General features: G+C 41.6%; 1 protein-coding gene across 4 annotated transcripts in view; it reads right to left on the minus strand.

The window, feature by feature from the left end:
- FRMD4B (FERM domain containing 4B) overlaps positions 1-25,247 on the minus strand; it is a 315,073-nt gene that overhangs the window by 38,816 nt on the left and 251,010 nt on the right. For all 4 annotated transcript variants that reach the window (XM_073901535.1, XM_025885439.2, XM_073901534.1 and 1 more), the window contains 2 exons: positions 1,735-1,818; positions 21-86 (listed from right to left, as the gene is read on the minus strand). In XM_073901535.1, the coding sequence (XP_073757636.1) occupies positions 21-86; positions 1,735-1,818 (150 nt within the window). The remainder of the gene's footprint in view (positions 1-20; positions 87-1,734; positions 1,819-25,247) is intronic.

Here is a 25,247-nt window from a genome sequence, read left to right on the forward strand (position 1 = left end):
AAGGAAAGACAGATACTTACTGAACCACCGCTTGACCCCGAGTCAGACCTTTGATTTTCAAATAATGCTCAATTACCCTGTCCTCACTGTAAAACAAGGAAATGAGAAATATGGTGTGCACGATTATATGAGGTACAGACCCAGTTTCAAGACTCTCACCTGGCTTGTTGAGAAACTTGAGAATAAGGACCTTCACCAACTTGTCTGGGAGATAGAAGCTGGCTGATTTGAGTTTCTGTAGGACATGGATTCCTGAACCTCAGACATTTGGCTACTATCATGAATTTTTATTTATATTTTATATGATATATAAATACATCAATACTTTTAAAAACAATTTATTGGAAAAGGAAAGATAATATCAATTTATCATATGAAAAACTGGTATTTTTCATAATTGGGATATAAAATACAAAATATTATTATTAAATACTAATTAGTGAGCCTTGCTAGGGAAATTAAATGGCTTAAAAAAAAGAGATCAGCATGTGTTAGTTATTAAAGGCATTTTCCTTAAATTATCCACAAAGATTTAGAGAGGATTAAAACTGTTCTGAGTCCGGTGTGCAATCCAAAATACTCTCTTGTCACTCGCTACCTGGGGCACACTGCTTTCAGAGAAAACCCTTCATTATTGTCCCAATATAAAACTTGTTGACTAGAGGGGCACCTGGCTGGCTCAGTCAGTAGAAAATGTGACTCTTGATCTTGGGGTCATGAGTTCAAGCCCTACACTGGGGGTAGAGATTACTTAGTAAAAAAAAAAAAAAGTTAAAAAAAAAAAAAGCCAAACTTGTTGACTAGAAAGGCAAGAACTAGGCTACAGTCTTTCACCTTTGATGTCAGCTACTGTACCCTACTTACAGAGACCCGTCATATCTCAAGTATAACCTAGAAGGGTAAATGTTTTTATCTCTACACAACCAGTAATCAGTGGTAAATGGTCTTTGTTTTTTTTTTTCTTAAGAAACTATCACTTAACAAGGATTTGTTTGGAAGATTCCAGACTCAGGAAGCAATGTAGTCTCAGGTCTCACTTTTGCTCTTTCTGTGGGAACTGCATTTCATCTTTCCTATTAAAGCTATTCATGTTGAATATTTATTTTGTAATCAGTTTTTCAGTGGAAAAGAAAACTATCTTCAGGATTCAGAGCCATAAGTCAAGGAAACTGTACTTAAAGGGGATGTAACTAATTCAAAGGGGGAAATAAGTACTTTTCTAGGAAAAATGCTGTAAGGAAAATGGGTACTATGGATTTATTAAAATAGAAACAAATAGAACGACTTGAAATATACAACAATTTTTGGCCACAGAAGACACTTCTGATCAGTCAGGTCATTTCTGGCCATTAAGAAAACCTCCATCCAAGGAAATCTGTATTTTATAACATGTATATTACACTCTGCTAGATTACGGCCACATTACACAGCGACTGCACACGTATTGAGCATTATGTTTACTTAAAAGTGCTCTCTACAGACCTTTAACACATGTGAATGAGAAGGCAAGTAGCCACACTTCACAAATGACTACAATCTTAGTATGATGATCTCCAGTAGCTTTGGCAAGACCCTCTCACGGAAAGGACCAAGGTCTACTTATAGTCACTCTGATGCATGTGATGGGCTATTTGATACTTTCTTCACTTATGTTTCTTTTAATTTCTTGAAAAGCATGCAGTTCTCAATGGAGGCTATGATATCAAGGTCACCTGTTGTCTTGCTCTGGCTTACCAGTAAGCAAGGGATGGATGCTCCTGAAGAGTTTTGGTTGGAAAGGCTGGTAGGGTCTTTAAATCTTTCCTGGCATTTTCATCACTGAAAAGAAGAGGAATACAGTAGTGTCAGTCACCATTACCTAAAATATCATCCAAGCTAGTGACCAGAGAAAATCTGATAAATAACTACAGTATAGTGGGCTCTAGCCAAGTATTGTCAGTACACACATAAGGCTATGGATTCAATTAGAAACAGCCGCCAACTGAACCCCCCAAGCCATCTGATATTTTGAAGTTTTTATAAAGACCAAAAAAATTAAAATAACAGTATTCAAGTGCCATAATCCTATTTTCCTTACTCTCCTGATAAACTTGCAGCCATTTTCATTGTAGATTTCCTATGTGTATCTATTCTATTACATAATTATTATAATTGTGGATATTCCATTTTTATATAGCATTCTTCAAATTTCGTTACATATTTCTCTATGTTCCTATAGCACCCTCATAATGATCTTTAGCGCCAACATAATATTGTTGGAATATAGGTTATCATAAAAACCACCCGTAGTATTACCAATTTTTCATAATAGATGTCAATTCAATAAAAAGTTTATAGAGGGGCACCTGGGTGGCTCAGTAGATTAAGTGTCTGCCTTTGGCTCAGGTCATGATCCCAGGGTCCTGGGATCAAGCTCCACAATGGGCTTGCCGCTAAGTGGGGAGTCTGCTTCTCCCTCTCCCTCCGCCCCTCCCCGTAGATCATGGGCACTCTCTCCCTCTCTCAAATAAATAAATAAAATCTTTAATAAAAGACTTAATAAAAAATTTTTATTTATTGGGGCTCCTGGGTGGCTCAGTCGTTAAGCAGCTGCCTTCGGCTCAGGTCATGATCCCAGGGTCCTGGGATCGAGCCCCGCATCGGGCTCCCTGCTCGGCGGGAAGCCTGCTTCTCCCTTCCCCACTCCCCCTGCCTGTGTTCCCTCTCTCGCTGTGTCTCTCTCTGTCAAATAAATAAGTAAATAAATAAAATCTTTAAAAAAATCTTTATTTAGTTGAGAGAGAAAGATAGCAAGAGAGAACATGAGCAGGGAGGAGAGGGAGAAGCAGGTTCCCTGCGAGCAGGGAGCCCGACACCGGGCTTGATCCTAGGACCCTGAGACCGTGACTTGAGCCAAAGACAGATGCTTAACCGACTGAACCACCCAGGCGCCCCAAATAAATAAAATCTTTTTTAAAAAGTGCATATAGACTTTTCTATTACTTGTTGGTTATTTCCTTACCACACTCTGAAATTAAATAATCAAGTTGGCCAACTAGAAATCACCTGAACAGAAGATGACGTGAAAATGTATTTGTAATGAAACTCACGCTATTGCTCAAATTGCATCAAGTAAACTAAAAACATACTTCGTGTAAGGTTGGCTATTATCTCATTATAAAATGGCAAAATTCTAGTTGTCAAAAGAGAGGGGTGTGGGAGTGCCTGGCTGGCTTAGTTGGTAGAACATATGACTCTTGATCTTGGGAATGTGAGTTCAAGGCCCATGTTGGGTGTATAGAGCTTACTTAAAAATTAAAGAGAGAGAGAGAGAGAGAGAGAGAGAGAGAGGGGTGTGGTCTTTATAGAACTTAATACAAGGAAGAACAGGTAATATAACCCAGTCATAGCTGGCCTACACAGTATGAGAGAAAATACTCTCAAAAACTGCCCCAAGTATTTAAGAAGGTAGTCTGTGAGAAAACAGACATGACTTTCTGGGGTCTATCAGAGCTTCGGATGAGTATATAAAGAGCTACTCAAAATCCTGACCAAACTGGTGTCCATCTAACAGCACATTGGTAAGTCTTTTCCTCCTACTTTCCACTGTTTCATATTTTTACCATGACCCATCCTTTGTTGAGAGCCAGGCATCCTGCAACACACTTTTTTTTTTTTAGATTTATTTATTTATTTGAGAGAGAGAAGGAGAAAGAGCAGGGGGAGGGGCACAGGGAGAGGGAGAATCTCAAGCAGACTCCCCACTGAGTGCGGAGCCCAATGCGGGACTCGATCTCATGACCCTGAGATCATGACCTGAGCCAAAATCAAGAGCTGGATGCTTAAACGACTAAGCAACTCAGGCGACCCCATGCAACACACTTCCTAAGTCATTATTTACCTCATAGTTCTCATCACAACTTTTTCCATGTGGTAGGTACTATTATTATCCATGCTTTACAGGCAAGAGAGGTTTCCAGAGGCTAAGCCACTCCTCAATGTCTCACAGCAACTGTGTAGGGAAGCCAGAAGGCAGACCCAGTCTACTTGGCTTTAAAGGATAAGACCATGACCTGCTTCCTTGACAGACTCTCAGAACAGTGTCCCAAAGAGCCAACGCACACCTTCTCATTTTGGCAAGGCATAGCTCCCCTTCACCCTCACCTGCTAGTTACAAATGAAAACACTGAACCAATGAATTTCAGGAGGCATCATTCATGCATTTTCACATTAGCTTCCCTGGGGTTTGCCCCAGCGATTCGCACTGGAAGAGATGAACCCCCAACTGGAGGACCAAACACAACCTAAGGTGAATCTCCTCCCAAAGCATTCATTCAACACTCACAGATCAATTGTTAGAGATGAATCTGGGGAACCAAGCGTGGCCTGCAGATAGGTTTTATTTGACCCACATTGTCCTGTGCTGTATTAGAAATTGCTCACTCCTGTCACCGGATCAGGCTTGGGTGTAAGTGGTTCTCCTTCTATGTCTACAGAAATTTTGTCTTTTGCCTTTACCCTCACATTTCCTGACCGTGCTACAAGGCAATCAAGTGAACCCACTGAGCAAACTGTACATACGCTTACTGTCTTTCAGTAAGAACAGAGAGCTGAGTGTTACCTAGCTTGGAGACACTATGATTTGTACCTGTCAACATTACACTTCCAAATGAAGGTTGTGGCCCTTCCTAAAGGGGAAAGATCCAGCTTTACAAATTACTACAGGAAATAAAAAGTCTCTTGGCTCCTGTTCTTATGTAAGGATAAATCTCTCTATTCATTTGAAATCTACGCAGTAAGCCTTAACCACATTGACAATCTTGGAAAACAGGTTTGGACTTCCTGAAAACCAAATATACCACAATCCAATTTATTCATGTTAAAGGTCAACTGTCAACTCCCAGTAATGATATTTATTTTTCTTAATAATTTCTTTTATGCTCTGTCCTTCAAATCCCACTTCCTTTTTCAAAGAAGTTGGCTTATGAGTTTTTTATGAAGGGCAAATACATGTATATATTCTAAAATGATAGGCTAAGGACAACACTTTTTGCTATTCATCATCACCAACAATTACATATCTATTATTATCTTCTGGGTCCATGTGAACTATATGCTATGTTCCAAGAACTTAGCCTAGCACTCAGTTACCTCTTTGGGTTATAGTTAATTTTGTGGCAATCAAGACCTCACTAGAGTAGAAGCTGCTATTCACTGTAACTTCATTTATTCTTTTAGGAAGTATGTACTGGGTATATAGTGCACACTAGTATATAGAAGCAAAAGAGAGAGGAGAAGGGACAGAAGTAAGGGAGAGATTTTATCCATCATTCTGTTCACTGAGCTCGTAGTTGAGAATAAACGGGAGGAAAAAAAAAAAGAGAGAATAAAAGGGAGGTTTGAAGTTGTGGCCCCTTAACAAGGCTTTAGTTCCTGTGTCCTCAAAGCACCAGCATCTCACAACACTGAGATTTTTCTAGCATTTATTACATGCTTGGTAAACACCAGCAACTTACATGTTAGTGCCTAACTAAAGAAACAGCTCTGTGTTTCAACAGAAGAAAATTACTCCCTGTGTTGAATTTATTGAAAGATAAACTCTGCTCTTTGACATGTCATCTTTTCAAGGAATTTTTTTTCTATTCTTTTCTTCTTAAGATTTATTAATTTATTTTAGAGAAGGGGGGTGGAGATCTCAAGCAGACTTCCTGCTGAGGGTGGAGCCTGGCACGGGGCCAGATCCCAGGACCCTGAGATCATGATCTAAGCTGAAATCAAGAGTCGGCCACCCACCCACTGAACCACCCAGGCACCCTTCAAGGAACTGTCAAGAGTAATTTTAACTATACAATAGTCACCCTCCTCATCCACGGGGGATACACTCCCAGACCCCCAGTAGATATCTGAAACTGTAGATAGTACCAAACCCTACATACTATGTTTTTTTCTATATATACATACCCATGATAAAGTTTAATTTGTAAATTAGGCATAGTAAGAGATTAAAAACAGTAATAATAAAATAGACAACAAAGTACTGTAATAAAACTTATGTGAATGCTGTCTTTCTCTAAAAATACCTTATTGTCCTGTACTCACCATTCTCCATATGACGATATGAGATGAGAAAATGCCCCCATGAGGAGATGCAGTAAGGGGAATGATGTAGGTGTTGTGACCTAGTGTTAGGCTACTATGGACCTTCTGATGATCTGTCAGGAGGAGGATCATCTGCTCCCAGACCACGGGTAACTGAAACCGTGGAAAGTGAACCCGCAGGTAAGGGGGGGACTACAATTAGAACCACCCCAGTTATAAGATGTGATAAGATGTTCTTCATCTGGATGTGGGGGTTGAATAAATAGTACCAAAGATCAATCATGGGCCAGTATCCTAAATAACAAGTATTCACTCACTAAGACCTTTCTGGGGTACTGATCAATTTCCGGGAAGCAACTAAAATGTGCATTAATAGGGTTAATAGCTTAGGGTTCATTTTAAGCAGAGTTTAGACTACTTTAAAAGGAGTATACTTGAACAGGTGGAGCCCAAGGGATTTGGGGGCAGTGCACCTATTCTGAATAATACTGCAATGACATACATAACATTATGCATTTGTCAAAATTTATAAACTTGTACAACACGGACTGAATCCTAACTTAACTACGGACTTCAGTTAATAATGATGTAATAATACTAATTCAATTGTAACAAATGTACCCTACTAATGCAAGATGTTAACAGTAGGAGAACCTGTCAGGCATGGGACATGGAAGGGGAAAGAAAGAGAGGGTAGATGGGAACTCTCTGTACTTTCCGCTCAAATTTTCTGGAAACCTAAAACTGCTCTAAAATAATAAAGTATATTAATTCAGAAAAGATAGAAAAAGAAAGAAATGCACTTTAGATTAGTGGCTTTTAACCTGGGCAGCTTTTCTCCTAAGGGGGCATTTAGCAATGTCTTAAGACTTCTTTTTTTAAAGATTTTATTTATTTATTTATTTATTTATTTGAGAGAGAGAGCAAGAGAGAGAAAGAGCATAAGTGGGGGAGAGGGGCAAGGGGAGAGGGAGAAGCAGACTCCCCAGTGAGTAGGCAGCCCTATGCGGGGCTCGATCCCAGGACCCCGGGATCATGACGTGAGCCAAAGACAGATGCTTAACCGACTAAGCCACCCAGGTGCCCCATTAAAACATTTATTTTAAAGACTTTTTTAAAGATTTATTTTTTTTTAAGTAACCTCTACAGCCAGTGTGGGGCTCGAACTTACAACCCTGAGATCAAGAGTTGCATGCTCCACTGACTGAGCCAGCAGGGCGCCCCTTAAGACATGTTTCACAGTCACAGTTGAAGAGAGGCGTTACTGGCATCTGCTGAGGAGAGGCCAGGATGCTGTTGTACATCCTACAATACACAGGACAGAGCCCCCAACAACAAAGAATTATCCTGCCCAAAATGTTAGCAATGTTGTTTTGAGAAACCCTGACTTGAATTATTATAAAATTTTTGATAATTCAACCCTAAAACTTCTAATTGTATCTTTTAGACCTAAAGAATTTCTCTCGTTCACTCTTAGACTATAGATATCAGAACACAAATACAGCTTAGATACAAATGCCTATCAGGAGCCAAGTGAGACAGGCATTACACATTCAACTATCTAAGCTAGTGGATGGGGTGTCTGGGTGACAGACATTGGGGAGGGCATGTGCTATGGTGAGTGCTGTGAATTGTGCACGACTGTTGAATCATAGATCTGTACCTCTGAAACAAATAATGCAGTATATGTTAAGAAAAAGAAAAAGAAGAAGAAGATAGCAGGAGGGGAAGAATGAAGGGGGGGAAATCGGAGGGGGAGACAAACCATGAGAGACGATGGACTCTGAAAAACAAACTGAGGGTTCTAGAGGGGAGGGGGGGATGGGTTAGCCTGGTGATGGATATTAAAGAGGGCACGTTCTGCATGGAGCACTGGGTGTTATGCACAAACAATGACTCATAGAACACTACATCAAAAACTAATGATGTAATGTATGGTGATTAACATAACAATAAAAAATTTAAAGGAAAAAAAACCAGGCAAGTCAGAGTCAGCATTAGAAACAAGAACACCAGGAGCCTGGGTGGCTCAGTCAGTTAACATCCTGCCTTTAAAGGCTCAAGGCAGAGAGTTGTGCGTGTGCACGCATGCACTCTCTCTCCCTCTCTCTCAAGCGAATAAGCAAAATCTTAAAAAAAAAAAAAAAAGAAGAAGAAGAAACACAATGAGGAATGATGGGGACTATGAAGAAAAGAAAACATTGTCCATTTGAAGTATTACTTAGGATACAGACTTGACTTGACCATATGTGACAGAGATCAACATTTTAATTAATTTCTCTTTATCTAAAGTCAGACCTAGAAGGGCGTGAATATTCAGGGACCCAAACTCTTCTCTTGTTGCTTCATCATCGCTGGGGTGTTGCTATCCTTCACATGGTCCCAGACAGCCCCATCACTGAGTCCACATTTCAGCCATCAGGCAGGGGAACAACAATGAGGGAGGACAAACCCATTATTTAGGGGCAGAACATGAAATCTGCTCACTTTCCCTAAGTCTCTTGGCCAGAACAATCATATGGCTATCCCTAATTCACAGGACACTGCAATATGTAGTCTTTATTTGGGGCAGCACATGTCTAGCTAAAAATTCTAATGATATAGAAAAAAGAGATTGGATACAGGGGAAAACACAATCTGACTCCAATGCTGATAGGGAGCCACCACTTAGACCCATGCAATTTCTGCCATGTGGGTATACGGATCCACTATTGCCTAGTGATTACATTTTTGCCCAACAATTAAGGCAAAAATCTCAGAGTTTTATGTAACATATCGAAATTTTAAAATACTGCCTCCACCAAGAAATAAACAAAAAACAAAAATAAAAACTAAAACACTGTGCAGGCCATATAAAACATATTGAGGACCATCACTATCGCTTTGCAATTTGTGACATAAGCTATTAGTTTCGAATGGATAGGGAGATGCTTTCTCAGTTCCTCAATTTGGTTTCCAGTTTTAAAAAGTGTATTAACAGTGCTAATTGTCAGTAGTGCAAAAATAAAAGAGATGCATAAGTGATTTTTGACAAATGTGGAATCTGGACCACATCCCAAATGATTATATTCTTAGGAAAGAACAAAGCCTTATTTTTTTTGTATTAGAAAAGGTTCCTATCGTCCCTCCACATTTAGTCATTTGTGCTGTTGCAGAAACATCCTTTCCTTGTGAATATATAACATCACTTTCCCATAAGAACCCATTTAATAGCCCATTTCTAACAAGCCACCACAGATATTGAGATAATTGAGCTGTGAACATTAGCTATCAATATTAAAAGAGAGTCCCAGAAGGACCCAAAGATGGCTGAGACAGGCAACCTAGCAGAAAAATGGGTTAAACCTTTCAACAGTGCACAGAAGTAGAAATCCTGTGGCCAACAGAATCAAGTGTTCAGCTTCCTAAGTACGCAGGAAAAAAACACAAATTAAACCCTCAATGAATCACCACCACGTACCAGACTGCCAAACTTAAAACTCTGGCAATATCTAGTCTACATGAAGGTGTAGGGCAATAGAAACTCCCATCTATTGCTAGTGGGAATGTTAATTGGTATGATCACTTTGGAAATTTGCATACCCTATACACAGAGATCCTTTCTTAGGTATATCCCTAGAGAAACTTAGGCAAAAAAATAAGCTTTATAGCAGCATTGTTCACAAGACAAATAAGGCGGGTGGGGGGGGTGGAGAGCTAAATGGTTGATGGGTATTAAGGAGGGCACTGGTGATGAGCACTGGGTGTTGTACGTATGTGATGAATCACTAAATTCTCCTCCTAAAACCAGTATTACATTATATGTAAACCAACTAGAATTTAAATAAAAACTTGAAACAAACAACTAAAACCCAAGAAGACAAATAAAGGCAACAAGCTAAGTATCTCATAACAACAGGAATGATAGAATTGTAGTATATTCAGACAATGGAATACCATACAGCAAAGACACTAGAGCTTCACACAACATGATGAAACTCACAAATAGTAAGCAAAGAAGCAAGACTCAAATTAATATATACATCACAATCCCATGTCCTACAATAAGCAAAATAGGGGCACCTAGGTGGCTCAGTTGGTTTAGCTTCTGCCTTCGGCTGGGGTCATGATCTCGGGGTCCTGGGACTGAGCCCCATGTTGGGCTCCCTACTTAGACTCCCTCCAACTCATGCTCTCTCTCTCTCTCTCAAATAAAATCTTAAAAAAAATAAAATAAGGAAAATGAAACTAGAGATTCATATTTAGGTGATAAAAGTAGAAAGCAAAACAAGAAAATATGTACCATAGAGTCAGCACCTCTGGTGAAAGAGGATTTTATTGAAATGGGGAGGGGCATGGTACACAATGGGGGGATGGGGTGGAGTCCTGGCAACATTCCTCCCTGGGTGTGGTTATGTAGCTGCACATTCTCTGATTTGTTCTTTAAACCAAACATACGTGTTTTATGCTTTCTTCTGCGTGATATAATTCACATCAAAAATGACATCCAATGTGGTTAGCGGGTGGGAGTAAGGTGCTGTAGCGCAGCCTGCTCCCTGCCCTTTAGAGGAGAAGAGCTGCAGCGCTGACTAAAGCAAGAGGTCTAACTGATGAACCACAAAGTGAATCCACCAGGGTGTTAGAAACACTGGCACATTATTCTAAGGTTAATCCTGATCATTTTCAGAGTTCGGGACCAAGAAAGATTTCATGTCTGAGCAGACTGACAGTAGCTGAGTGCTGATTTGTTCACCCTCTGAAGAATCCAGCCCGGGGAATTTGCCTGGGAGCTGGAGGCCACGTGGATCCGCTGAGCTTGCAGGGGCAGCCAGGTGTGGCTTCAGCATAGCCGGCCCCTCCGGGCTGGCAGGCTGGCAGGCTGGCAGGCAGGTAGAATCCAGAGGGAGTGCTCAAAAGCAGCTGGGAGGTGAGCAGCCTTGGATGAAGAGGTCTCTGCCCCAGCACTAAATGCACTCACCCTGACTGGGCGTTCTTGACCTTACTGGCAATGGAAGTGTTATTTTAAAAGATGCACTTGACCAGAATTGCCAAGAGGGACTGATTTCTCCAGGTCCTGGCCAGAGAGAATACCCATAAATCTACAAGACTTGTGACTTCTCAGTAACTAAACCAGGAATTACTTTTCTTCATCGTCTCGGCAGGAATTCAGATGTCACACTGAAGAACATGCTCATGTTTCCTCTAATGATCTAGGCAGAACGCCTCCATTAGGTATTCCAGATTCCTATTCTGACGGCTTTCTAGAAGGAAGCAGCCCATGGCCCACCATTTCGCCCCTGTAACTACATTTCAGGTGATTCCCTTTGGCATGCTCAAGCCCCCTTTCTTGGGCTGTTGTTCTTCTTCACTGACCTCAAAAGCCCTGGAGGAATGTGCCAACCTCACTCATTTTTTGAGAAAGCCACATGGTTGGCAAAACCGAGGCCACCCTTTGTGTGTGTGGGAGCACTTGTGTGGAAACAGCCACCCCCAGCAAATGTGTGCACCTGTTTGTGGTTAATTGGGAACATGCTCACAGCGACAACCAGCCACCTGCCATTCTGAGGCTGGAGCGCAGGCAATTAGCAAACGGTGGATGCCAGTGTTTTCCAGAACAGACCAATCGCTGAGGTCCCTTGATGACGGTAGCTGTGTATGCCTGGTGTGGGGGCATCCCTAGGTTTCTAGGACATTTTGAAAAAAAAAAAAGCCCAACCCCCAAACTTCCCTTTTCCTTTTGAGGCTGAAGCTCTTTCTTACCTGAAACCCAAAGTAAAAGTGCCTAAAAAGCTCATGTTGAATATAATGACCCAAAGGAAATCTTTGTAGCAACTTTACTACACAAAGAAATAAACTAAGCTATTTAAAAAGTACCTTAAGACTGGAGTCTGTTTACCCATATATAATTCAAAACCTGTATTTCATAAAAACGAGCCAGGGGCACCTGGCTGGTTTAGCTGACAGAACATGCAACTCTTGATCTTGGGGTCATGAGTTTGAGCCCCATTATGGGCATAGAAATTACTTAAAAATAATAAATAAATAAATTTATTTTACTTATTTATTTATTAATGAAACACCTATGGGTAGATACAATATATTGCTTAAAAATGCATATGCAAATGTAAAAAATGCTATAGTTAATGCCTATTTGAACACTCAAGATAAAGTCTACCACAGCCTAAATATCATCAGAAATTAAGTAAAGGGGAGAAAAAAGAAATGAAATAAAAAGGTATGAGAAGGGACATCCGGGGGACTTGGGCAAGTTGTCACAGCTGGGAGCTCTATCTGCTGCTGTGCTCCATGCAAACTAAAGATTTGCAGTCATTAGGAATTGTGCTAATTAGAAACATTTGCCAGTCTCCCGGCATTGCTCTGTGAAGACCCTGGTGATAAGCCCCTTCCTTATCTAAGCTTGCTCGAGCCCGTGCACTTCACTGAAGGACTGGGACATGGTAATGATCATACCAGTTACAGAAAGTGCATTTCACGTCTGTTAAATGGTGTAGTAGGTGCCAACTCACCTACTAAAACATTCGAGCTGGATCCATTGTTTAAGGATGACAGCTTGCTTAACCATGTCATTATTAAAAGGATCTTGGTTACTGTGTATAAACACGGATTTCTTTGACCAGTCTACTGGACTGATTAACATTCAGTGATTAGCAGTTTAAGGTACGTTACCAGTTTACTTGGAGTGGTTTTTCGCTGATGCCTTCAAATCACGCTGTTTGAATTTTTTAAAAAAATCACGTTTCTCTCAGTTATCTGGGAACTTGGCTCTCTATGACGAGTCTAGTTTATTAGCTCTTTGATTTAATAACTAGGGAGTTCTAACAGTAAATTTCTTTCTACTAATTCCTAGGTAAGGGGATATTAAAGGTGACAAGCGTAAAGTTACTACATCATAGTCCCCTCACCAGCAAAATCAGTATTATCTCAGAACCTGTTAGAAATGCAAATTAGTGGGGCCTACTCCAGACCTACTGCATCAGAAGGGCTCAAAGGGGGGACCCAGCAATCCGTCTCACAAATGACTTGAGAAGCACTGCAAAAGAGTAACAGAATCCACAGATCATAAAACAAGGAGATTTTCGAAAAAGAGACAGTAATCACCATTTAAAATAGAAAAGAAAGTCCCGGAGGCGGAGGACAGTCTAAGAGGTTAGTTTCAGGAGACTCTAGGGGGCTGACCCAGCAGTGATGCCAAGTGAGCACGTCATTCAGTCCCCAAAAAGAAATGCTTTGAATTTCTCACACTCACTGGGCATTATTAGGTGGCAGAGTTTGGGAGAAAGGCTCTTTCTACAGGTGTCTTATGCCATTATCACCAGATCCCCCATTTCACAGATGTGAAAACTGAAATTTAAGAGCGATTAATTTAAACTCACATAGTAAGAAAGTAGAGATGTGACTCCAAACCTGTGCTTTACCCACTTTGCCTAACTCCTCCAGGTTCTGACCAGAAGGGGAAGGTGGGGTTGGGGGAAGACTTGTCAGTTTAACTTGGGGCTTCAGAATTCATAAATATGGTGGCCACTGACTAGTTCTAGGACAGTGGTAGCTTCTTGGGTGAGGACAGGTAGCTTTTTTAAAACTAGATTAATCTGGATTAGGCAAAACCTGAATTAAGCCACATAAGAGATCTGAACACAGATAACAAAAATGAGTATGTGTTACCACTCAAGTGTTTCTTGAACCAAACCAACTACAGTCCATGGTTGTCCCCTAATAGCAAAGATATCAAATTTCATCAAAAAGATTTTTTTTTAAAGAGCTACAAAATCAGACCCCAGTCATTTTCAGCAGAATTTTAAAACAGGGCATCCAAACTCACCTGATCCTCACTTCAGGCGAGAAGCCTGACACCTCAACAAGGCTCCTTAAACCACACAAAGTATCCCTCATGCCCCATTTTTTTATACTGACAATATTTCACAGTAAGCTCTCCACTCCTGATGAGTTATCTCTGTTGCAGGAGCCCAAGTCCTGGGAGGAGATGAGGAAGTAAGACCCACGTTGTTACTTTCATTGCCGATTGTATGCAAAGGCAGAAAGCTAGCGCTCCCATTCACTTAATGTAGTCCAATGCCACTACCGATGATGGCAAACAATCAGTATAGAAATAGTGCTTACAGACCCGAGGTAATCTCCTAGCAGCTAAAATGAAGTGCCCTCCTTGCCTTCCACCCTTCCAGACCGAAAGACAGCCAGCCGGTTGGGAGAGCTGAATTCCTTTGGTCCAAACCCTCAGTCCCTGGAGGGGAAACTGGCCTGCCCGCCGAGGTTTGAAGACTTACCAAAGGCTCTGCAGTGAAGTGAGGTGGCGCTAGGTCTAGAACACCAGCAGCGGGTTGGCTGGTTCCCTGGGACTCCAGGTCGGAGCGGCAGAAGGGGGAGAAGGGGAGGAGGAGCCAGAGGGAACTGAAAGGCAGGAGTGGAAGCAGGGAGGGGCCGACAGCACTCCCCTCCCAAGTCACAAGCTCTTTCCATTCTTGGAGTTTCCTCCCCGCCCCATTTAAATGTTTTGGGATCACACCTCCAGCCAAATCCCTGGAGGATTACATAAACCAATCTTCTGGCCTCCTGCAGAAGCTCCGGAGCCCCCACTGCTTCCGGGAACGGGGTGCCCCCCCCCACATCTTGAGAAAATGAAGCTCTTTCACTAGGGTTCAAGGTGTGAACATGCATTTCCAGGCTGCCTCTGATCTCCAGCTCCCTCAGACCTCTCAGCTCCTTAGCAGAACAATAAAAGAACCTGGCCTGAAAGGGGACTGTCCTGAGTGTGTGAAGTGCTCGGCATTTTACTTATAGGAACTCACTCAATCCTTATAGCGAACCTAGAGGTAGGCACTATTTCCAATTTATATGCTTTAGAAGAGTCACCTACCTGCCCCCATCCACTAGAGCTCGTCCATGGGCAGCCAGGACCTGGATACGGGCTACCACAAAGCTTACACTTAGAAACAAATCAACAGACCAAACAACCAGCTGGCTCTGGACCCGTGATGTGCAGTAATAAGGTTTGGACCGAGAACTGAATTCAGTCCCAAGTTTCTGGGTTGGTAGGATTTTTGTGGCCCTAGATAAACTAACCTTTGTGAGCCTTGGCTTCCTCATTATAAAACTGGGGCCAGTGACCTGTCTTACAGGGTTCTTGGGAAGACAGCAATAGAATACTGTGAAGACACCTGCCTGCACTCAATAAATGTGTTCTTTGCTTTCTGACAGCAGCATGTGAAACCAAAGAGCTTTCCAAACTCTTTATTGCCCCCACTCTCAGACCAGGCTATGGATGGATGATTACCACCAAGAAGAATCCCCAGTGGGTGATCTAGGTTAGAGTTGTCAGATTAAATATTTAGGACACACTTATACTAAAATAAACAAACAAACAAACAAACAAATAGATAAAATTATTCATTGTTGAATCGCTATATTGTGCACCTGAAACTAATATAACACTGTATGTTAGGTGTGGGAATTAACAAAAATATTCATTATCTATCTGAAATTCAAATTTAAACGATCATCCTGTATTTTTATTTGCTAAATCTGCCAACCCTCAAGGGTTGGTAATAAATGACACAGGGAAAGAACTCTGGAAACACCTTGCCAAGTCCCAAGTGGTAAGCAGTTTTAGGATTTGTTCAACAGAATCCACTGTAACCGGTTCAAGTTCAGCCTTGAATCCTGCTCTTCCCACATCATGACCAGTCCACGGAATTTGCGCTGGGCCCTCCTTATCTCAGCACTGTACCAAAGATGCAAGAATCTGCTTGTGTTCTTGGTGGGAAACACAAGTGTCCTCTCAGCTTGAATTCTTTTGCCATTGTTTTCGTCTGTGGCCTAACTTGAAACAGAGGACAAATTACTCTGTCCATCTGCATGCTTGATAATGATCAACTGTCAAACTATTTTTTTTTTAAGTCTAGAGAACTTCTAATAATAATGAAAGTGTGATGAGAGGTTTTTCTCAACTGTAGCCAGCTTGCTGAGGATTCTAATCGTGTCTGCTTGGAAACTTCAACTCTCAGAAGAAGGAAAATTCGTAAGAATGACAGGCTGAGAAGCAGGTTAACATGAAATTCTGTAAACATAGTAAAATAAAAAATATTTTACAAATTCACAGGGACAGAAAGTAGAATGGTGGTTGCCAGGTGTGTTTAATGGGCATAACATTTCAGTTTTGTAAAATGAAGAGTTCTGGAGATCCAGTTGTGTAACAACAATGAGAATATATTTAACACTTCTGAATTACACACTTAAAAATGGTTAAGATGGTAAATTTTATGTTATGTATATTTTACTATAATTTAAAAAAGTGATCTGTCATACAAATCTCAAGTTAGAAAAAAAAGGCACATGGAAGAAAAATAATATGGATCGTGTTTTCCAATAAAAGAATGTAAAGTCAAAGAAACCTGTTCCTCTCTTGGGACACTGCCTACAAGACAAGTGAAAATTATGTATGGTCAACTTGAAGGCCCAAAGCTTTATTCCTTCTTCCTGCATGTGTGACTCAGTGTGTCTGTCCTGATCACACAAAAACTGGATTAACCTCATCAGCCATTTGAACACAGATAATAAGACTGAACGTGTGTTATGTTGTTACTCAGTGTTTCTTGAACCAAACCCAAAGGCACTGAAGTGTGTATCAGTGAGGGAATGTAGAGATCATCCTTTAAAATGCCATGCCTTAGGGCGCCGGGGTGGCTCAGTCGTTAAGTGTCTGCCTTCAGCTCAGGTCGTGATCCCAGGGTCCTGGGATCGAGCCCCACATCGGGCTCCCTGCTGGGCGGGAAGCCTGCTTCTCCTTCTCCCACTCCCCCTGCTTGTGTTCCCTCTCTCGCTGTGTCTCTCTCTGTCAAATAAATAAAATCTTTAAAAAATAAATAAATAAAATGCCATCCCTTAGCTCAGGTAGACTCTGAATGGCTTGCACTTGGGGGAGAGTTTATGTCACGCTACTTTCTATTCCTACTGTACAGTAAATATGCAGATGTCTTAGCCAGACGCTATCTGAAAAGCCCACTGAGGCTGAATTTCTTTTTTTTGTACCAAGTAGCAGTGATAGTACAATGGCCCCATTCGCTCCTGGCACAAGACTGATCCTCACTGTGGGGTTGGTAGCTGTCTAGGGTCTACTAAGGTGGAACTTGGGGTCTTTTATTTTTGTTTATTTGCATTGTGTCTTTAAGCCGTGAAAGGCAAAGTGTTCTGAAATGCAAAATACTTAGAAGCTGTGAAATGCAGAGGCCTGGATTCCTAGCCCGATTCTGCTCTTAAATAGTGGATTCAGGCCTCCCTTTTCTGTAAAATGGAGATGAAACCCCTTTCAACACAGGGCCATTTTAAAGTCCAAACAAGAGTATCCTGGCATTTAAAAAATAAAAATAAAAACAAATGAAATCCAAACAAGGTAAGAGTCTGAGAATGAGCTGTGACCTGCTAAGAACTATCAGAAGAAATAAAAGTATTTGTTCTATTCAAACACAGGCAATACCTTTCTTTCCTAAAAGCTGGAGCAAAAGAGCTTTTATAGTTAGAAATACTTACAATGTACTAGGCACGCAACTGAGTAGGTAAACATAATCCATCCAAGAATCCTCTTCCACAAATAGGACTACCACCCCCACTTTACAGGTGGAAAAACTGAGCAATAAAGAGGTGAGACTTGTAGAAGCCTATACAGCTCCTCAGGTTGGAGCTGAGATGGGGACCCAGGATGACGCTAGGGCCTGAGCTCCTGCAGAGGATGTGACACCATGGCCAGAAACAAGCCATGCAGACTCCTGTGGGTCCAGGAGTTCCCCGTGCTCTGACTGCATTTCATTATCAGCCCCAACCAGCAGATACCATTAAACATCCTCTGGCTTCACTTTTGAAGAATCATCCAAAGAAAAGGCAGAGAGGAAATTCGGAGAAGGAGGGTTCAGATCCAAATTCCGTGTGTGGAAGTTAAGGGATCTTGGCTGCCAGCCTCAGTCCCCGCATCTGCAGAATGAGCATCTCAATTTGAGGACAAAATGCTAGAAAGAATGTAAGGGTGCCTGGCACCTAGCAGATAATGGTAAAAGCAGTGTGCATAATGGTGAAGGGAGAGCATGGGCTCTTGCCATCAGAGGGCCTGGGTTCAAATTCCAGCTCCACATTTTACCAGCTGTGTGACTTGGTCAAGTCACTCAACTTCTCTGGGTCTCAGCTTCCACAGGTGTCAAGTGAGGCCAATCATCACACCTAGCTCTTGGAACTATACAAGGAATAGGTAGTGAATATTTAGGAAGCTTTTAGAAATGACTATTCCAGGTGCCAGGCACTAGTCTAACCCCTTTATGGGCATTATTTTTGTACATTATTTTTGTACATTTTCACAGGAGCCCTATGAGGCAGAGGTTGTGTTACTCCTCGTGCCTCAGACCTGGGAGATCATGCAAAATGGAATCAGAAAGAGCTAAGATGTTCCATACATATGCAAAAAAGCTGGATTGTGGAATTCTGTGTGGTTTCTTCACCCTTCTCAATGGAGCACCCGTTTAGACGCCTACTGGAGAACCCCTTCTTTTAAGAATCCATTCAACACCCAGGGCTCCTCCATGCCTTGCAATTTTTAACAGCCAGAACCAGCCACACAATTTGCAAGGCCCAGTGACAAATGAAAATGTGGAGCCCCTTGTCAAAAATCATTGACAATTTCAACACGGTGACAGAAGAGCACCAACCAAGCGTGGGGCCCTTCTGAGCAGGGGGCCCTGTGTGGCTGCGCGGGTCACACCCCATGAAGTCCACCCTGCCAACAGCTCTTTCCCCAGCAGGTTTCCATTGTCTTAATTGCTTCCTTTCTGCCTGCCCAGCCTGGGGCGCCTGTGCCCAAACTGAATGAGCCTGTTGACAAAGGCACACAGGCCTTGGGCACCAGCAGGTTCTGGCCAGGGCCTCCCACATGCTGTGGGGAGTCATGGGTTCCCTGTGGCTCTGGGTGGCAGGGAAAAGCTTAAGCCTTGGTTTTTGGAAGTTTCCATTAGGCAGAATTCTACCCACTTCCACAAGTTGTGCTTTCATTTTGAACGGGGTTGCAGGGCGAGAGATGTGTAAGTCACTGTGTTAAGCTTGGAGTGTTTTTAAAAATACAAAATAACCTCTAAGAAAATTCTGACAAAAGCACTATGTTTTTGATGTTGATAAACAAAAACACAGTGACATGCAAAGAAGGAAACCTGTAAACATTTCTCTGCCCACCACCCTGAGACAATTGTAAGTCATTACAACCATAATAATAGCTTAATTTTTTTCTGCCCCTACCTTAAACTGGGCAGCGTGCAAAACGCTGTAATACTGTATTGAATATTTGAAAGTTGCGAAGAGAGATCCTAAATGTCCTCATCACAAGAGAAAAAGAAGTTCATAATAAATATGTTGACGGGTGTTAACTAGACTTATTGGGGTGATCACTGCGCACTATACACAATTATCTAATCATTACATTGATTGCTGCATCGTAAACTAATGTTACATGTCAATCATATCTCAAAAAAATGTTTCAAAAGAACTGTAATTATCCCTATACAGATAAGGAAACTGAATTTTAGAGAGGCTCAGTAACTTAGCTAAGATTGTTCACCAGGGAGGAGTGGAATCTGGAACTAAACCCCCCCCCCAACTCCACTGAACTTCAGAATCCACTCTCTTAAGGTTTCTATGGTGGAAAGGTATGTGGGTGTACAGAAAGAAAATATTAGAATTTCCAGTGATATTTATCTGTATCCATTTCTTTGAACGTGTTACTCTATCTCATTCCTTTCCACATGTTATTCTTTTGTAAATATTTTATTCATTTTTTAAAAAGACTTTATTTACTTATTTATTTGAGAGAGCGCATGTGTGCGCACGCATCTGCATGGGTGAGTGGGGGGAGGGGCAGAAGGAGAGAGAGAATCTCAAGCAGACTCTGTGCTGAGCCCAGAGCCTGATGTGGGGCTTGATTCCATGACCCTGAGATCGCGACCTGAGCAGAAATCAAAAGTCAGACACTGAACTGACTGAGCCACCCAGGCACCCCGTAAATATTTTTTCTGAACAGGATGCTGGTATGGTTCTACATGTACATAACTGTTATAAATAAATAAATAAAACATATATACATGTATATATGAGAAATGAATGTGCTGTATGAACAAAAAGATTCAAAAGACAATGCACTATGCTATAACTTACCAGTTTTATGCATATATCATGTGTTTGAATATACTGATACACACGTTTTAAAAAATGGATAATACATATACTTTTGTTTTTTTCCACTTTGTATATTGTAATCATTTTCCCACGTCAACAAAAATTCATCTGCAACAATATTTTCAATATAAATACTAGACTCTTTTAAGCATTAATTTTGATTAACAGCTGATGATTTAGAACAAGAATCTGAGGTCTGTCCTACATTCCTATGCCCTCACCCCACCTTATCCCAAAGAATGGTGGAATATAATTAAGTACCTAGAAGCCAGAGACTCTTTTTAAAAAGTGCATCTCTTTTCCCAGAATAACTGAAAACAGGGTCTCAAAGAGATATCTGCATACGCATATTCATATCAGCATTATTCATAAGAACCAAAAAGTGGAAGTAACCCAAGTATCCATCCATGGATGAGCAGATAAACAAAACGTGGTCTATATATACAAAGGAATATTATCCTGCCTTAAAATAAAAGAAATTCTGATGCATGGTACAACATAGATGAACCACAAGGACATTATGCTAAATAAAATAATGCCAGTCACAAAAAGACAAATATCACGTGATTATTAGGCAAATTCACAAGAGACAGAATAGGCAGATTCACAGAGGTGAATAGGCAAATTCAGAGACAGAATGGTGGTTGCCCGAGGCTGGGGGAGGGGCAGAGATGTGTTAGTGTTTAATGGGTCAGAGTTGCAGCTTTGCAAGATGAAAAGTTTTGTTGCTGGATGGTGGTGACGGTTGTACAACAATGTCAATGTGTTGACCACCACTAAACTGCACACTTAATAATTGCTAAGATGGTAAGGAAAAAAAACACAACAAAAACCACATCTCACTACAATAGATAGGACTTAGTGGGAAGTGGAAGTTAACTGCCAAGAACTCTGACATCTCCACTCCGTACCAGGCACCCTGAAAAGGTTAAGGTTAGGGGTTACGTTAAGGTAACCTCAAAACAAACCTTTTAAAGAAAAGGGAATGGCCTTGCTCTCTTAAAAAAAAAGAAAAAAAAAAGAAAAGGGACCGTAGATTCAGATGTCTTAAAACAGGCTGAAGGGCATGCCACCAGCAGATTGTCACACTCCTGCCTGCCTGTCTGAATCCAGAGCCCATGCCTTCCCCTGGCGTCTCCCACAAAGGAGACTGGAAAGCCAGTCTGCCTCCATCATAGCCCTTGCTGGGTCTAGCGCCTCGCACACGCTAGGTATTTAATCTATGCAAAGGAACAGGGTTGAACAATGAGAAAAAGGCAAGGCATCCAAGGGCACTGATGATCCAGAGTTCATTTCCTGCCTTCTCACTCTTCAACTATCTCCTCAAGTGACTAATATTAGACTCAGGGCCACTGCACTGATAATACCACTTGCCAGGGTAGACTCCACAGCCTGCTGTCCCGCACTGCCTTCCAGCAGGGACAGCAGGGATCCACACAGGCCTGCTTACACACGTGTAAGTTAAAATGATCACTCTGAGATGGGTGGGGTAGACAGACTGCAGGTCTGGTCTTGTCCACCTAAACTGTCACGGATCTGTCACTCCTTAGTTCATCAGCTATAAAATGAGGGTTCAAATGTGTGATACAGGCCAGCTCTATCCCTCTATGCTTAGAACAGATGAAAAAGTGCCCATCGTATGGGATGGCTGCTTTTTTCCAAATTTAGAGCCCTTCAGAAAAAGCAAGTTCAGAACTTGATGAATGTTTACCCTGCCTAAGAGTTAATGGAATTAAAATCTAGGGGAGTAATGAATCTGACAGAGAGTACAAAGAACAGATTTCCCCAAACTGCCTATCTTTTAAAGGCATTTTAATACTGAGCTTTCAGCAAATAAATAAACCCACCCTTTACAAAGTGAAGTCCAGGGAATATTGTCAGGCAAGAGGCTCACACATCAGGGACAAACCAGTGTAGGAACTACTGTTTACATGTCTTCTTCTAGGACATTCGCTATGTACATGAGCAGATGGGAAACTTACCGAAAAGAACTTGAATTTTAACTCTTAACCAGGTATTTCCCCACACTTAATTGTCCATGGTTCCCCATGTGTTGTTTGTTTGTTTGTTTATTCAACATAATTCTTGACATCTGGCCAAGTCATTGGGGAATGTTAAGCCATAATATGGTAACATCAATATAATGCTACGCAAAGTTTCTTAACCTTGCTTGTAGTGTGGGGGTATTATACCAAGTTCACAGGGTGAAGATGATGATTAATGAATTAATGTTTGTAAAACATGTAAAACTGCCTAACACTTAGATGTATTTACAAACCATTAAAAATAAATAAAGTATTAATGCACTGAACTGATGAATTTGTTTCTATCTTTAGGTCAAACCTTAAAATAATCATTTCACAGGGAGAGAGAAAAGCCGCTTCTCAAGTTTTTCTTCACAAAAGCCTTTGGCTGATACATTAAATCCCTTGCTTGAAATGAGACAGAAAGATGCACCTTCTGTCCAGTCAGTCTTCTTTATTCTGCTAGCAAGGAAGGTCATGATTCTTACCGTTTGTGTTGGAATAGGGAACAGGAGACTCCTCACAACGGCAAAGAGCATGAGGCTTGGAGTCCTAATTCTGCCACTCTCTAGCTATGTGACTTAGACAGAATGCCACTTGCTCACCCCACAACTCAGTTTCCCTATCTGTAAAATGGGGATACTAACAGCGCCTATCATCACAGGGTTGATGCGAAGGTGATGCCTTTTAGGAACAATAACAATGCCATGTAATATTTACTGAGACCCAGAAACTGGGTTCCAGAGAGCCAGTTATACAGCAAGCATCTGAGCTGGATTTGAACCCAAGCAGTTAAATTCTAGAGCTCCTGTCTTCACTACTGCCTCCCCATTGATGTAAGGACCCCACATAGCACCAAGCCCATGGGAGCTGCTATTTTTATTATTGTAACTGATTTCTACAGGCTCTGGAAATGGAAGGACATTTTAGAGGTTTAAAAGCTCTAGAGAGGTAGGAACGAGGCAGGAAAGTTCTTTAAAGTCTTTGCTCCCCTCCCCCCCCCCCCCCCCCCCCGTTAACTACACTTAGGGCAGCCACACCAGGTCCTTTCCCATGGGAAATAGCTGCATTTTGTAGCACAGCTGTAAGTTGTGAATTATTCCTTCCCATTTGAAGCTGGGGGACAATATACGCTCATTCTGACCCAGCACTTAATTGTAAATTGTCGTCATTCACTTTTTCGTATAAGCAGAAGTGCCCTAATCACATGATTATTCGGTAACTTCCACCTTTCAGGATCTTAAGAAAAATGAAAAAGGAAAACAAAACAAAAAACCAACCCAGTCCTGCTTTTACAAACTCATTTGTGGCTAGCTCAGTGATAAAGCCTTCCCTCCTCGCCCGTGTCAGCTTTCAGGAATTCTCTGCGTTGTCTGTGTTGTGTAACCCAAGCAGCTTGTTATCTTTGCAGCTTAAAGGCTGACTTGGAAATTCAGACGGTCAACTATTTAAAGAGAATGAAAGTCCCCACTCTACTACTTTAATTAACTTGCAGAGAGCAAGGTTTCCTACTGGTTATGATGATGTTCACTTAAAATACTCTTAAGGAAACATGGCAGGAAGCTAAGTAAGAAGGGGGAGAATTGCTGTTTTTCAAGGCATTCTAGGAAGAAGAGTTTGAGCAAAGCCATGAAGGGAAAATACTACAGAGTACCTGGAGAACTGAGAAGAGAGGTGTGAACAGATATTAAGGAGTATAAACAGTGGAGTATGGGAAATTAAAGTACATAATACAGATTAAGTAGAGCCTTGATGCCAGATGAGGGTGTTGGAGGGTGGGCGTTTGTGCAATGAGAAACCGTAAAGAGATTCTTGGTAGTGAACAATACCAATCACATTTATGTCTTGGGAAGGTCACTGGGGTTCTGTGCAGGTGGCTGTGAGGGATGGCACCAGAAAAGATCTGGAAGCTCACTGGCTATGAGACATTGTTTCCCTGGGCCTGATTTTCCATCTGTTAATTTGTTCAATGGCAATGATAACATTTGTGGTGGGGGCTGAATGAAATCTCACATGGACTTTGGGAAAATAATGTTGTCGAAAGCACTCACACAAACTATACACACACACAGCACCGTGGTCGGGTTGTGTGGAGGGGAATGAGGGCTGAGAAAGCAAGCCTTCTGATGAAGAAGAGAGCTGACTAGACAGATGGAGGAGATGGGTGGGAGGGCGAAGGGGAAATCCTCCGAGGTGATTCAAGAGAAAAAGCTGATGTCATACAAGGGGAGTCAGGGAAGAGGAGTTGCTCTGGGGGCTGGGGTGCTGCTGGGTTCAGCTTTGGAAATGCTACATTTGAGAAAGAGGGAGATATTCATAAGGAGTGGGTGGACCGGAGCAGCCTTAAGAAGTAGGTGTTAATCATTGTTTTAATCGAGAAATCCACATTGCCCTGGTCTTGGAAAGAATTCGGGGACATTTTTTGAGACTTAAACCTCAGTGAGTCAACTCAGTGAAGTTCTAAAAGCCAACGGCTGCAGCCAGCGGCCTGTAAGTCAACAGAAGAGTGGGATTCAGAATGGCCACTGAGGTAATTCTTGATAGAAAACCAAGTCCCCAGGAAGGAGATGCCCTAGCCTATGGTTCTCGGCATCCTCTGTGCCTTGACTGGGGCTGACACATTTTAGGCATTCTGTGGGTGTTAACGGCTAAAGCTATGAACTTTGTATAATTTTAACGTACTGGTATCAAGAATGTGTAAACTCCCTTTCAGGACTTTGTATTTTGCCTCTTTAAGGAACTTCCCTCTGCTTGTTTCCACCTGAGAAACATCACGTAAGAAAACAATCACAGATCACCACAGTCCCAAATACACCAAGATGTTCATCACAGCATTATTTATATGTCAGCAAAAAATGGGAAACAATTCATATTTGAAACAACAGGGAGGTGGTAAGTCATTCCATTAATATGATCAAATAAGAAAGT

Source organism: Callorhinus ursinus, unplaced genomic scaffold (genome assembly GCF_003265705.2).
Source record: "Callorhinus ursinus isolate GAN/ISIS: 27379988/994484 unplaced genomic scaffold, GSC_fseal_2.0 scaffold15, whole genome shotgun sequence".
NCBI lineage: Eukaryota > Metazoa > Chordata > Mammalia > Carnivora > Otariidae > Callorhinus > Callorhinus ursinus.